The sequence below is a fragment of the Accipiter gentilis genome, chromosome 3, assembly GCF_929443795.1.
Source record: "Accipiter gentilis chromosome 3, bAccGen1.1, whole genome shotgun sequence".
In the NCBI taxonomy this organism is placed as follows: Eukaryota; Metazoa; Chordata; class Aves; order Accipitriformes; family Accipitridae; genus Astur; species Astur gentilis.
Window position 1 is genome coordinate 17,987,403 of NC_064882.1, and position 15,459 is coordinate 18,002,861.

Below are 15,459 nucleotides of genomic sequence, written 5' to 3' on the forward strand. Positions count from 1 at the left end.
AATTAATGCCTCGTGCAAAGGATCCCCACAATGTAAAAGGGTTTTTTGTTGCCTTCTGAAAATAATGTATCTTCAAGGAAAGTATTGCAGTGTAAGGACAACAGGTTGTAAACGCAAGCACTATCAGATAAGCTTGGTATTATGTACCTAAATATCACCTGTCTTTAAAAAAGAAGAATTAAAATGGTGCTTAGAAAGATGGGAATGACTTTGTATCTTCTTTTTGGAGGAATAATTAAGTAACAGAAATCTGAGCGTTTAACCAACAACTTGTAATCCAGTGTACTAATCCCCACAGCACGTGTCCATCTGCTATCTCTTGATCTTTCCTCAGACTGCTAAAGCCCCACATCCGAGACTGCTCCATTTGTGCCGCTCCTGAGGCACGAGAGGGTTCTTCCAGGCCCGCTGTTGCTCTTGCGCACTCCAGTAACACCAATCATAAGCATGTAACCATAACCACGACACTGACACTAATAATTCAGGAATTAGTTGTGCTGGCAGAATATACTCCAGGGATCGTAAGAGATCTCCAAGTGCCAAACCCCAGGGGATCCCACAGCGTCTGCTGTCTCCTCCCAGGGCTCCATGTTCACCCCAGGCAGGACCATGACTGTACCATTCACCAGGGAGACTGTAAACTCTCTGAGCAACAGGATGGAGGAACCCGTCGTTATGTCTCCACTGAAGATTTCCAGGTGGGGGTGTGCATCCTTATTCTATTATCTGACCCACACCTGGGCATGCCTCCCGCCTCTCTCTACCTCCTTCCACCTTGGAAAAGGAGGTGGACCACTACTTCAATATCAGGTTGAGCGTCCCCACCTCGGTGAAGCCCACCTGACCACAGGGACCCCACAGGAGAAGGGGGAGAGAGGAAACCCATCCTCTGTCCCTGTGGCTCCTGCGGGCAAGCGGGGCAGATGCTCCCACTGTCGGTCACAGACTGTGGATCCCACTGCGAAACACCCAACACTCCCCATACACTGCATAGCCAGAGTACCACAATGGGGTTCTGGATGACCCTCTACAGTTGTCCTCAGGGGCAACTAGCAGGTAGTTATTACATGCTAACAAAATATGTTGATAATGGCAAATATTTAATGAATAACAATGAAAATAAAAAATTAAAATAAATTGCAAAGCTCAGAGTTGGACAGCCCAAGATCCATTTTGGATGTTCTAAATTTGTATCCCATAGCTGAAAAGACTCACTTCCACTACCCTAGCATCTCCTTGTAATATAACAAATTTGAGTTAAAAACTACAATGCCGGGATCATTTGTGAACAAGGCTGTGTAACTGAAAAAAGAAGCAGAATATATGAATATATTACAAGCAGCTTCCTAAGACCTAAAAATGAAGGGAGAGGGAGGAAAGAGGGGGAGTACAGCAGTTGTGACTTCTGCATGCAGAAGGAACATCTGGAAAACAGGGCTGGAGGAATTAGAAAATAAAACAGCTCTAGATAATACTGATAGGAAATGCAGGTCAAATTGCAGGGATATGATTAAGGACAGCAGAATGTTCCTGTAACAATTAAGGGATGTGCAAACAAAAAAAGCTTTGGCTAAGGAGTGCACCATCCTGGGAAAAAAAAAAAAAATACGGTTTATGCCGGAGCTTTTCAGCCTCAGCCACAACACTGCTGTAGCACGGAAAAGCACATCAGGTGCAAGTCCACATCACGCTCACAAGCAACTGGAAATCATCTCCAGCTGCCAAGCAAACAAAGGACGTGGGACTGCTATGGAACAAGATGAAGAGTCAAGCGCTGTGGATCTTATTCCCAGTTCTGCCACAGATTTCCTGCAGAACCTTAGGCCAACAGGTTAGTCCCTCTGTGGCCATTTCCTCTTTCAACAATTATCTAAACATTAAAAGGAACAAGAAGTTTGTGGCAGCTCTATAACACAACAGATTGCTTTCAGAGAAAACAAAACGAAACAAAACAAAACAAATCAACCCTGTGCCTTATTCCACCCCTTTCCACGTTAAACTTATCTCAAAACATCTCCCAAGACAGGGGCACAGCGCAGCTTCACAGTACAGCCACAACCTGCTCATATCCAGTACCAGCCTTTCTGCCAAGCCCAAGGGACTGGCAGCGACCTGCCAGCAGGTTCACTGCTACCCAGCAAGAGCAAATCCCTATCCCTGCCTGTCCCAGGGCTGGGACACACTTGTAGGAGCACGGCAGGCTCTTCTGAGCATCTGCCTCTTCCCCCTGTCGTTGTCCATAACCTTCATAGTCAGCAGCAGTCCCCACGTAAGCTGTACACGCGCTGCGCAACGAAAACAATGACCTGACCATGACCTGATCCTGACCACGATTTCTAAACCAGTTAACGTTTTTTCTATGACAAATGCACCGAGGAGCTAAACTTCAAGGGTCAAAATGTCCGTGACTTTCATGTAAGATTGTGGTGATTGGATACAATTAGAGAGACTGCTTTCTTTTCAGTGCCTATTCATTCTGGGCACTGGGTTCATGTCAAGGGCTGTCACACGGACCTCACTCACCACATTTTTCAGTTTCTCATCTACACCAATGTAAGAGAGCAGAAACAAGAGATAGCTTTATCAGTTAAAGTAGTGGCACTGCTGTAGACGCAATGGTCCAGGGATATCAGCAAGACATGGCCTGCAGGGAGGTAATATCCTCTTTCAGTGTACCAGCACTGCTGGAAAAATGAGTATGTTTTCAGACACTCAGGTCTCCTGCAGATCTGAAAGAAAAGCAGAAGCAAAAACGTCTCTTTTACACAAATGCGTAAGTCCTAGCCAGAAGCCTGCCCGGTCTTCTTTACAGTATTAGTTGGTCTAACTGAAGAGTATCACCTTTCCAAGTCTGTCTCTTGTTTATTAAAGCCACTATGACACTTGACATATGCTATGATGGAGATTAATTTAAGACCTTTTCAATTATATTTTCTTTGGCCTACCATTTCATGGCCCAAGGCAACAAATACAGTGTCAAATTCGCATGTTAATCACACTGAAACAACTTTAATTTACTGATGTACCAAATCTCCCAGATTTTTCAAACGAAAGATGCTATCATATGCTTACTTGCTTTGTTCCACTTCACTAAACAGACACTCTCCCTTATGCTAGATGAAAAGTTTAGCAATGGCAAATGTCAATTTTAAATGATTTGATCTGAAAGCTACATCAGATCCCATTTCAGCTAGGCTGCAGGGGGAAAAGAAGGCTAGCAGTATAGCCTCCTACTTCACGAAAGAAACCATCCACGCCAACACCCATGCTAGTGTCTTCCTCAAAGACACAGACCAAAAAAGGCCAAAGACGTGATTGTTCCCTGCAAGTGTCATGGGACTCTCAGCATATTTGAATGCCGCAAATCCTTGCTGATAGAAACGTTGACTGGCTCCTCTGCCCCAGCTCCACCTTGGGCGCTGAAAAATAACTGTCACTGGGCATGTATTACAGGGTCTAGACTGATTAGGCTTCCCTGCAGAACAAAGTGGTTTGTTTCTAACCCATCTAACAGAGTCAGCGCTATCTGCTGACCAACAGACTCTTCAACGCCGTGTGTTTCCCAAGCAGAAATGCAGAGCTCCTGTGCTTGCACTTGCTCTGAAGTTTTGGATCCTCAGAGGCTGTACGTTAGTAAGCAGAAAACCAGAGGAGAGGATTAGTGGGGGCTTTGACATTTACCCAGCTGCATGAGGGCAACTACGGTCTTGTCACCCAGCCTTCCCCCGCAGGGTAGACCCTTCAGCCTGAACGGGAAGGGGGCAGAGGAAGGGCACTGTGGAGGGCAGAAGGTGGGCGCTCACCAGCCCAGCACTCAAAGGCACAGCCAAACCAACTCCATCTGCAGGCACCATAAAGGAGAAACGGGTATCCCCCAACACAAAGAGCAAGCCTAGAGCCAGCCAGCCGATTCCCACCCACGGCAAACCCAAGAGAGGAAGCAGAAGGAGGCTGGAACAAAGGTTGTCTTTATCACCTGTGGAGGCATGAGCGTGGGGAACCACAGAGGCAGCTGGGCCTTGACTGTGGCTGTGAGACACCCCCCTCTGCAGTGATGCCCCACGGGAAGCTTTCAGCTCCACGGTTTGGGATTGCTCCTACATGGACCTGCCCCACTAAACACCTCAGGTCCTGGGAGGGCACTCCACGTGACAAGTAAAAGGCACCTGGTGCTTACCCCTTGCAGAGAAAACAGCTCAGGTGACTGAGGAGACACCCAGCTACACCTGAAGAGAGGTTACACACCCCTCTGAATGAGATGAGGTTAATCAGAAACAGCCAGCATCAGAGGCAGGTGGCAAGAAGACAAATCCAGCCAGCTCTCCAGCCCCCGCACATCCCACTCTCCAAGAGAGACAGTCACAGATCTTCAGGCAGGACAAATGTGAGCACCTGGGCTGAACCCCTGCTTGTGGGTGGAAGCCAGCAGATGCTCCTGCAGAGGGTCTTGTCGCAGCAATTAGCAATGTCGCTCATCGTACTTTGCTTCCTTATTTCAGAAGCAGGCTTAGCAGAGCAGATTCTGCGCACGCCCTCCGAAACAAACATGCGAGAGCTGCCCCACACATGCAAGCGCAACACTCCCTCAAGGCAGGGGGCTGGGGGAAGTAACTGCACCTTCCAGAGACAGAGGGACACCTTCCCCTTCCCCCAGCCGCTTTGTTTTCCTTTGCTGGGGTGAGGGAACTCCAGCCATGTGAACAGGCCGCTTTTCCTGCCCACCAAGCCGCTTGCCCCTTCTGACTGGCATGCCTCACCCTGCTAAGACAGCTGGAACGGGCATTGTCAAAGGCAGACATGTAGCTGAATAGAATTCTTCTTTAGCACACATGCTAAATGGCCACAGCAGGACCAAATGCCATGCCTCTTTCCACGGCTGGGGATGATACCTTTCTGAATCCTCCTCTTCTGGGAAATCACGGCTTTGGGACTTTTTCTGTTGTTTTGGGGGTTTGTCTTTTGAAGGAGCACCACCATATGTACTACAGCAGTCCAGACACTCATCTTGAAGCACTATAAGCAACAACCTACTCTAGGTGATTAATTTGTTTTATTACAGCACATTGATGCGCTATGGTCTCTTACACCTAAACTTCCCACCACAGAAGGAATCTACAGGCAACGTACTAATGAACAAAACCAAACCCGAAGCACGACTGACCTATCAGGTTTCTTTAAACTAGAATGGCCTAAGCTTAAAACAACTACTGGCTAATTCTTATTCAAAGAAAAATACAGAGGACAAATAAATATGTAAGTATGTACACACACATAAGTAGGATTTGCAAAAAAAGAGCAACTGTTTGCCACAACACTTGTCAGCGTTGAGATTTATACATTTAGACTGATCCTTACTCCTACTGAATTATTGCCGCCTTCCCTCTAATTTCCAAAATTACTTATTAACCAGCTGTTCTCACAGTTAGTTTTATCAGCTGTTAGACACATAAATAAACAAATTATAAAGTAAGTACAGAGAATGATTAGAAGGAATGAAAAAGCACACTAATGCATAGTGTATTCAAATTCAGCTGTCATTCATCCAGTCTATTCCTTTAATGGCTTTTTCTTCTCACTTCTCTTTGCTGACATTTACATTAAAAGGTGCAATATCTTTCAGCTTCCATTTTGAACGAATGTTCCTTGTAATAAGCAACATGGGCTTGAAAGCGTGTTTTCTGAAATGCAGTGAAAAGGTAGTTTTAATGAAGAGAAACGAGAAAACTGGAGAACAGTGAATCATTTTGCAATCTGAATTAATGTCTGTTTGGAAAAGGCTCAACTGAGGAAGGCAATGTAAGACTTTTGGCATTGCGAATTCTAATTATTTCAAGTCTTGGCAGTAATTTCATCAAATAGTAGCAATTTCATTAAAAGGTGCACTGGTAATCATCTACGTAAGGCCTCCAGAGGGGAATATATACCAATAATTGCATAATTACGTTATCATTGCTCTTACGATGGACCACATTAAATACCACAAAGAGCAGCACGGCTTTTTACTTTCTCTAGATATTTAGTTCAGTACTTTCTCCTAGAAGATTACAGCAATAAACAAGACTTTCAGATTAATAAATATGTTCATCAAATTTTGCAGAAAAGACACAGCTACCTGTATATGTCTGTATTACTTTGTATTCTCTTTTCCTTCACTGAAAGAACTGACAGATTCATGAGAAAAATCCTGGTTTTAGTAATAAGATAGCTAAAGTATTTATATAGCTCAGTTACCAAAATACAAGTCACTGCATCGCATGTCACGCGACCACATGGCACACATCCATTTAAGAAGGAGGTTTTGGAGTATTTCCCTATTTGTCCATATAAATTAACTTCATCTATTCAGTGATTTTCAATCGGCCTGCAGTAAGCTGGATTTCCCTTGTCTAACTAGCGCACAAACTTTGCTACTAACTAAGACATTGGTGAAAAATTCTTGTAAAAGCATTGTTTTACAGACAATACCAAATCTAATAAACATGTTTTTAATGGCAGACCCAGTATTAGAGAAGTATCTTTGCACATGCCTTATGAAACTGTGATGAGGATAACTTCTGGAGGATTCATCGGCATGTTCTTCAGGACCTCCTTGCGTGAACAAATCTCGCCTCAGGTAATAACGCTAACACCCAGCAAGCTCTGTCACCGATGTTGTCTTGGAAGCGCCTTGAATACAGAGACTTGGATATCTTTCTGACAATCCAGTTTCATTTCCCCAGTCTTCTGGCAAGGAGATACATAACTCGGCTCTTGAACTTCATCTCCAACGTCAGCAGAAGTCCCACTTGTAATTTTTGCTTGCAAAATGTACTTTATTTCCTAGTTTATTAATAAGCCCTATCACAAGTTGCATATACGTGGCATATATATAGATAGCTGTTTATTGAGAAAGTGGTCCTCCTTCCCACCCCAGGAACGACACAGAAGAAGGCATCACGCTGTGAGCGCGGTCTGAGTACCTGCCTAAGCAGGGAATCCCATTTCAGCATTGCTTCTGATGGTATCTAGTTTGTGGGAGGAGACCAGAAATACAGGGTTTACTTCTGCTCCTTCCATTTGACCTCTTTTATTGTGCTGCGTATCTCAAATCCTAGGTATGATGATATTAGCGTTACTGCAAAGTCAGCAATTTTATGTATAATACCTGGAAGTCAGACGTGCTATGGAATAGGAAACTTCAACAGCTTGTGTTACAATGAACACTACTGGGAGGAAGCTTTTATTTTGTTGAAGATCACATAATTTCTTTTCAAAGTTAAAAAGTTACGCTCATCCAGGCACAGAAAGCACTTCCATGCCATGCAAAACAGCAAACAAAGAGGCAGCAAAAGTAGAGAAAAGAATCGGGCACTGAGCAGCAGAAAATGAATGCCTCAGTACCAGGTCCTAGTGCAGAAGAGCATCTAAGGCACACGAACAGAACCACTTCAGGTAAAAATACCCTATTGAACTGCATATTTAATTTAGTATTACATTAAAAGTAAAAAGGTAGGATTTTTATAATGAATATTTTCCTTTTTAAAAGTAAAACTATTCAACAGTAGTTTTGAAAATACAACAACATAAATGTAAACTTACAACTCCTCTAAACATTAAAAAAAAATTAAAGGCAAAAAAATTATTCAAGCCGTACATTTGCTGCCAACATTTTAAAGGCAATCAAACTACTGAATTCATGGAAGTCGGTCACTGAGCACCTCTAGGCAGGTTGTGCCGCAGTGATAAACCAGCCTTCGCATCTGGAGTTCCCTAGCAGGTGCAGGGAAAATATTTTCTTTATTTCAGTTCATTCAGTACAACTCAATTAAGCAACTAGTCCATTCAAAGAGAAGCTACTGATCAGGAGTTGGAAAAAAACATGTTATCTTTTTTCCATTGCCATTCTAAGAATACAAAGAGGTTGAGATGGACTAGTTCTGAAATTTTTACAGCATAGTGATTAGAAACCACAGTTTTGACTACAGATAGGCCTTTCAGACATTAATTCTTTATTTCAAAACATTTCTCAATGAGTTTTTTCTTCTGAATTGGCTGGCTTCTATGTGGTGTTATTTGTCTAACTGAAGACCATTCCAGAATTCCCATTTCCTTCACTGTAATCGATGCAAATCATTAGTAAAAGATCAATTATCTAATGCAAGAGATGTCAACACTTTCTCTTTTCATATTAAAACATACACACAAAGAATCAGAATAAGTGTACATATAACAACCTACATAATTGCTTAAATACAGGCACAGTGATTAATCAAAGTAAGTATAACATTAAGTGTAAAGGCTATATTTAATTAAAACTCTATCTCAATGGTAATAAAGGAGGTTAAACCTTTCTTTACAAAATGATTAAGTAGAAATGCAAAACAGTTAAAATGAGGCTTACTGTTGGCTGATTTAAATCATGATTAAGATCAGATTTACAATGCTTTGAGTCAAATTGAAGCACATAGTACATGGGGAGGTAACTATTTTGTTAAACCTGGGAGCACTACGTTTCTTATCTGGAGTCAGACGTCAATTTTACACATCCTATCTGGAGGAAATGCAAACAAGTTGGAGAGGGCTGAGAAGAATAAGAGGAGGAGGAGTTACAAAAGATGCACCAAAAGAAAAGGCTGGAAAAGGTCTATCATAGAAAGGAGTAGTCAAAGATGTTCTATTAATTGTCAATGTGTAAAATGTTATTAAAAAGAGGATGGTGATCAGCAGTTCAGTGTAGCCAGCAGAGCAGGGAAAAAAGAAAAGGATGGAATTAAGCAACCAGTGAGGGAGATTAGGTCAGGTATCAGGAGAAGCTTTTGACCTTTTAACTGCTAGTTATGTACTAGGCGGTAGACTCTTCAGTCTGCCTTAGAGCAGGTTAGTTGAAAGTCTGCCTGGCAAGATCTGCTCCGTCTGAGCCCAGGGGAGAGCAGGGGACAGACCAGATGACCTCTGCAAGTCTCCTCCAGCCTTACTCCTACAGTTCTGTGGGAGCTCCCTAAGACTTGCCGCGTCTCTTAGAAACCCAGCTGCAGGAGGCAGGTGAATGCATGAGAAAGCCAGATTGCATTCAGCAAAGAATGAAGTTTCCAGTCTTGCGGGCTGCAGACAAAACCTTCAACACGTGACTTCGGTGCAGCCATTAACTCCTGAACAAAAAACAGATTAAGAGAGCCAGGGGCAAGTTTTTAATCTCATGATACCCTTCAGCAGGAACCTAGTTAGTTATGAATGGCCTAGGTATGTGAACACCCAAACCACTTCTATTACACAGCTCATTGGGACCTTTTCTCCCCCCAAAAAACATGCAGGCTCTGAAGGACAGGTTATAACCAACAAGTTTGATTTCTTTTTCCTGTGTGGCTTTTGCACAAAGCCTTTCTTTAAAAGAAGTCCACTCCATGTCACAAGGAGCATGTTCACCCAGCATGAGCAGAAGAGCGCTACCTAGCTTACGACAACTGCTGATGGGAAAAGAAAGGAGATGTAGGACTAACCTGGCATTTGCCAGGCTTCCAAAGAACCTGCGAGAGATGTATCTCTCTGACTTTCAAATTTCCCTGGCACAGTTTTCATCTCTTCTTAACTTAAATCAGCCCATGCATCCTCTTTATCACTTAGATTTCCAACCGCCAGTGCCTAGTTGACCAGCGGATTCTTCTCCATATCAGATATTTAATGATTATGTTACATGATTAAGGATTCAGCTGTCAAGATGACATTTAAAATCATAGATGTTTAATGCTGTCAGCCTCCCAGTGACAAAACCCCCTGTAGCTGACAATGTTACTAAATGATGCTTCATCTGAGTTACAATTTCCAGGAATGATCTGTATGGAGCAGCCTGGGAGTTGCATAGCATGGTAGCAACATTAGAAACTTTTCTGTTATTTGCATGCCTGTTCGCTGTTAAAGATAATGTAGCCAAGAGCCTTACATGCTGTAAAAAAAGATCTGCTGCGACACGAAAAAGATCATTAAAAATCCATTTAAAGGTATATCTGAAAACCTATGTTTTCAGAATAAATCAACATAATCCCCAAGAGTAAATCCACTGAGAGATTAACATTTACTGTGCTTTCTAATTGGTATACCCTAGAAAATAGGAGTCGCATTCTCCCTTCAAACACAGATGTTTACACTCCCCTTACGCTTTTATCACTAACGGCAGCAATCTTGGCCGGTGGACAAACAATACACTTCAGTTGCCATTAGGTTTGGCAACCAGCCAAGGAGACTGCTCACACGCGTAAAATTACGTTCATTTATGACTTTTTGCAGGATTCATTGTCAAAGAGAGTCCTTTCAGAAAAAGCCCTTCTGGTTTCCTAAAAGTCACTGAAAAAGCCAAGCACAATACTCCTGCAGTAAAATAACACAGAGGAGTGATAATAATTTTAAAATTCCTTTTATGCCAAATCCTAGTAATCTGTATGTGCATTCTCTTCAGACTTTTTAATAAATGTCCAGAAGACTAACACACTGAAGTCTGGATCACCACTTTCATTAGATGCCTTTAGCATCAGCTCTCCTCTTTTGCCTAAGGTTACAATGAATAACTTAAGCTCTGTTAAGGCTGAAGAGCCTTAACCAGGGAAGCTGAGTTTCTGAAGAACAGAAGCTGTTTCTTGTGCAGAGGAATATTCAGAAGGCCGTTCAGAAATTACAAAAAGGCAAAAGTTTTGTACTTAAAGTGAGAAGGTACTTACAGTAAATGCAATGCATTAGGATATTAGATCTCATTTCCTCAAGCCATTCTCTGAACAGCTGAAAGAGACTTAAGGAAATGAGTCAAAATCCTGGAAGATGTTTGTACTAGATGAAAAAGAAAACAACATCTGTAAAAACATGTGTCACATACATAGAGCAAGACAATGTGCAACGCTTGATCTCTGCAATGGCATTCATCTTCACGGACACGAGAAAAAGCTGAAAAGTGGCTTAACCTTGAGCAATTACTGCCTCTCTTCTACGAGATTGATATGAGATAAGATCAGTTGTCATGTATTGTAGATAAACATATATGTTGTTGAAACTCTTTGATGCCGTGTGGTTCTTGTTTCATCCAGAATTTGTTATTCCTTACCTTCCGATTACACCAGAGTGTTTACTGAAAGTTCAGGCTAGGAAGCAGCTTTCCTTCAAACTACAAATACGTAGTATTTGGTATTTAGTTTGACAGCTCCAGATATGCCTTAAAAATCTTTTGAACAGCTTGCACTAACAACGAATTATAGTTCAGACAGAAATCCAAAGAATATAGAGGTATCATTACAGCCTCTCACAACAGACCAGAGAGAGAAAAGGACAAGTTTCACTGCGAGAAACTCCTACCGACTGGAACATGACTCAGATGTTCCTGCTAAGACCTATCCTAGCTCGTGTTTACATGTGCTAAAGACATATCCTTTCCAATTCCACCTGTGTCCTGGTGCAGCGTGTCCCTTCTGGAGGTGACTCAGGATCCTTTGATCGATCCAGGCACCTGCAAAGAAGCGGTACTGTTTGGACAATCAACGACAGGTTTCTGGGAGGGCTGAAGCGAGCTGGAAAGTCCACAGAGAGCCAGTATAACCCAACAGTACTACAGCCGCAGTCATCTGTCAACGAGAGGCTCTCTCTTGCAAAATGAGCGCATGGAAATGCCTCCAGTCTCTATGAACGATACTTAAACGGGATGCAAATGGGAGTCTCGCTTCTTGCCAAATTTATCACCATCTTTGTTACAAAGCCTGAAGAAAAATCACTTAGGCACTCGCTGGGAGAGGGTTCCCAGTTGTAACGGAAGGAAAAAGAGTCGAGTATTGAGCAATCTTTGACATTTCCATTCTGTTCCTGGCAGTGGCCTTGGGCCACGTTTCTGCGCAGGAGAATCTGCACTGCCACAGGGCAGGGAGGAAAAGGAGGAGGAGAGAGCAGAGATAGAAACGGGGGGGAGTAGGGAGGGCAGGATACTCAGATGGTTTGAGGGGGTCAAGGCAGCGACTGAGTGACAGCAATCACGATCCTCATCAAGTTCAATCTTCCTCCTTCAAGCCTCCTCCCTCGGGGCTGACAGGTAGCAGGAAGCATTATGAAAACAGACATTCTTCCCTCTGGGCACAGGGAGAGCCTCCTATTACTCTGCAGCTGACTGTACTGATGGATGCTGAAAGGAACCATGTCCAGTCTTCCATGACCACAGGATGGAAATGCCCCAGCGACTCTGCCAGAGTACTGGGGGGGGGACGGGACAGGGCGAGCCTTGGGGGAGGACAGGAGAGGCACAGAGAAGAGATCGTTCCAGAATATTGCATAAAATGAGGACTAGGCAACCCCCAAATGGAAGGAAAAGTGGTGGCGTATGTTAGGAAAACAAAAAGTAGGAAGGGGCTGTGGACAGAGGAGATTAATGGTTTATCCTCCAAGAAGCTGCATTGAGCTCTGTTTTCTACATCCTCCTTCCCTACTTGCAACCAAAGGAAGGAGCTCTTGACTAAAGGCCAAAGAAGGATACTTAATATAAATTTGTATACCCATAAATGACAGGATAGGAGAGATCTCAATAGGGACTGTGGGAGATCATCCAGTCCAAGCGTCTGCACTGAGGCAAACCCAGAAATAACCCAGGGTCATGCTAGCTCCAGAGCAATCCAGCACAGCAGAGCAGCTCTGTCCTGCCTGCCTGTCAATTCTGATGTCCCCCGCGCCCCTGCCAGGACACGAGCCATCACTGATACCTCCTCCAGCACAAAACTAGCCCTGACTATTCCTACATCTGCGTGATACACAGATGGTGCGCATGCATACCCACGACAGTTGTCTTTTGCAACAGCAAGTCATTTATGCCTACTACACAGTGTATTTTTGTCTACACAAGTTTGTCTGATGTGCCCGAGCTGAAAAGTCTCCCACAAGTAAGCGTTTGAACCCAGAACCAGAGGAAGGATCACGAGAAGGGTTCCCTCCTTGCCTCTCCAGTAGTGTGGAGCCTGCATTTCATGTCTTCCAGGAGATGCGGCCAGTCTGACCCGTTTCTCAAGCTTTCATTAAGGACAGTCTAACCATATGATGAAGGATAACCTTCAAGTGCAGGCAAGACATACATGAAGTAAAGAAAGTTGGTGCGTACTAATAATTTCAGCTTTTTTTTTTTAGTTATTTATTTATTTCGAGGAATAACACACTGGCAGGAGACTTTCCCATCCCTGCGGCCACAGCACTAGCATTTTGCAGACGGATGTGGGTATTTCTAAATAGCAAAGTCCAACTTGTCAGATATCACGCTCCAGATTACCAATAAACAAAAGGCAGCAAACCCAGAAAGTTACCCCAACAAAGCTATTAACAAAAACGTTCATCAATCAACTACTGCGCCCCCTCACATCCCAAAGTAAAGTGCTCGCAATGAAGAAGCGTAAAGCGTCGCTACTGTTAGCTCCCGGTATTTTAGTTTTACTCGCTCCCAGCAGCACGGGCAGAGACTGGCAGAGCCCTCCCCGGCTGCTCTCACACAGGGTGCTCTGCAAGGCTCCTCTCTGTTGGTGGCAGCAGACGGTAAACATCTAGCACCGTGCGTCGCTTCCCTGGATCCTCAGCTTGCTCTTAGATAAGTAGCAAAATAACCTTTCACGTTACCCGCTTTCAGACTCCGCTGCACAGGGCCCAATTCCTCCCTGGGTGCGACTCCTCGAACGCTAGCAGCGACCTCCTTACAGCACCTTCCTCCGTAGGCCTCCAGACGCCCCTCAAGCCTACGAACCGTGCAACACGGCGACTCTGACAGCCATGTGCGAAGTTGCCCGGCGCTGCAGCCGGATTTGCTGTCTTTAAAATCACTACCCCCGCGCGCCAGGGCTGTGAGGTCGGGCAAGGAAACCCCCCTTTTCGCGGAGCGGTTTGGGTTGGAAGGCACCTTCGCCACGCAGCGGGAGGGAACCTCAGAATTTACACCCGACGCACCGAAGTTTGAGCACCGACAGACCTCCCGAAGGCCCGAGCGGCAACCGCTCGCCCTCCTCTTCGCCGCCGAGGGCCGGCAGCGCCAGAGCAGACCGGCTCCGATGCCTTCTCCCTCCCGCGGCCACCCGCCTGCCCGGCCGCTCGGGACCGCGTGGCACCGACCCCCCGGCGGGGCGCCGAGCCGACCACCCCTCCGCCGGCGGGGCGGCACCTCTGCTGGGGAGCGCCGGACACCTGACGGCGGCGGCTCGTTCCCTGCCCATTGTTCAGCGAGCACTTACCCGCGGGGACATTTTGTACCGATTACCGGAGAGTTTATTGTCAAAACAGCCCGGCCCGCGGAGATGGGGAGGGGGGGTGGGGGGGTGGGGGCTCCCTGCCGGCCCCTCTCCCAGCCCCGGATAACCGCGCACTGCAAACAAAGGACTTTTTTTTTTTTTTTTCCACCCACCCCCCTCACCCCCCGGCGGGGCGTCCCGCAAAGGCGGCGCGGGGCGATGCCAGGGCAGACCGCGGGCTGCCGCCGCGACCCCCGCCACGGCGCTGCCCCCCCCCGCCCCCCCCCCCCCCCCCCCCCGCCGAAGGGGCCGCCGGCGGCCGAAGTTTTCCCCGCACCCCCCCGCGCCTGCCCCGGCCCCGCCGCCCCGCGGGGCTCCGCGCCCGCCCGCGCCCGCGGCTCCCACCTGCGGGGAAGAGGCTCAGCAGCAGCACGGCGTGCGCCAGCTCCCAGGCCAGGTACGCGCCCTCCATGCCGCCGCCACCCCCCGAGCCCGGCGCGGCGCGGCTGCCGCTCCCACCGCCCGGCGCGCAGAGATGCCCGAGCCCCCGCGGGAGGGCTGCGGAGTGTACGGCTCGGCCCCGCCGCGCCGCCGCCGGCTCCGCCTCCGCCGCCCGCCCCGCGCCGCGCTGCGCGGCCCCCCGCGGCGCCCTCCGCGCCCCCGCCCCGCCCCGCCCCGCCGCCGCGGGGATGGGCGCAGGTGAGAGGGTGTCCGTCCCCCCCGCCAACCCCCGGGGGCACGGCGAGCGTCCTCGGTGGCCGCGGTGAGGCTCGCCGTAAAAGACCCCGAACACCCCCCCCCCGCCCCCCAAATAAAATGGTTTAAAAAAGAAAAAAAACCCGGTGGCCGAACGTGCACACGGCGCCGTCACGGGGGAGAGAGATCGCCCTCCCCGCGGGGTAGCTGGGCACCGGCGAGCGCTGCGCGCAGGGCTCGGGGCGGTGGGGCTGGGTAAGCCCGGGGGGCGGCGGGGCCCGGGGCGGCTGGCTGGCGGGGCGGCCAGGCTGGGCGCGGGGCCACGGAACAGAGGGAGCGTCCCTCCCAGGGCAGGTGCAAAGGCGTTTGGCCAGCTCTGGCATCCCCAGCGGCAGCTCCTGGAGGTGTCACAGCAGGTTCTAGGTGCACCAACGGTAACGCCTCTGCCCCGGCTCGCACCCCCGAGGCCGCAAACCGTGCCCGCTGTCTGGGCTGCCACCTATTAAGGGTCAGTCAGAGCACCAGAAGTGAGGCTTAGAAGTGTGACACAAAAGGAAGGATTGAA

General features: G+C 47.1%; 1 protein-coding gene across 1 annotated transcript in view; it reads right to left on the reverse strand.

The window, feature by feature from the left end:
- Nucleotides 1-14,734, reverse strand: part of KIT (KIT proto-oncogene, receptor tyrosine kinase) — a 59,101-nt gene extending 44,367 nt beyond the window's left edge. Inside the window, exon 1 of the mRNA XM_049831467.1 lies at nucleotides 14,604-14,734. Within this exon, the coding sequence (XP_049687424.1) occupies nucleotides 14,604-14,670 (67 nt within the window). The 5' untranslated portion in view covers nucleotides 14,671-14,734. The remainder of the gene's footprint in view (nucleotides 1-14,603) is intronic.
- Nucleotides 14,735-15,459: the final 725 nt, after the last annotated feature.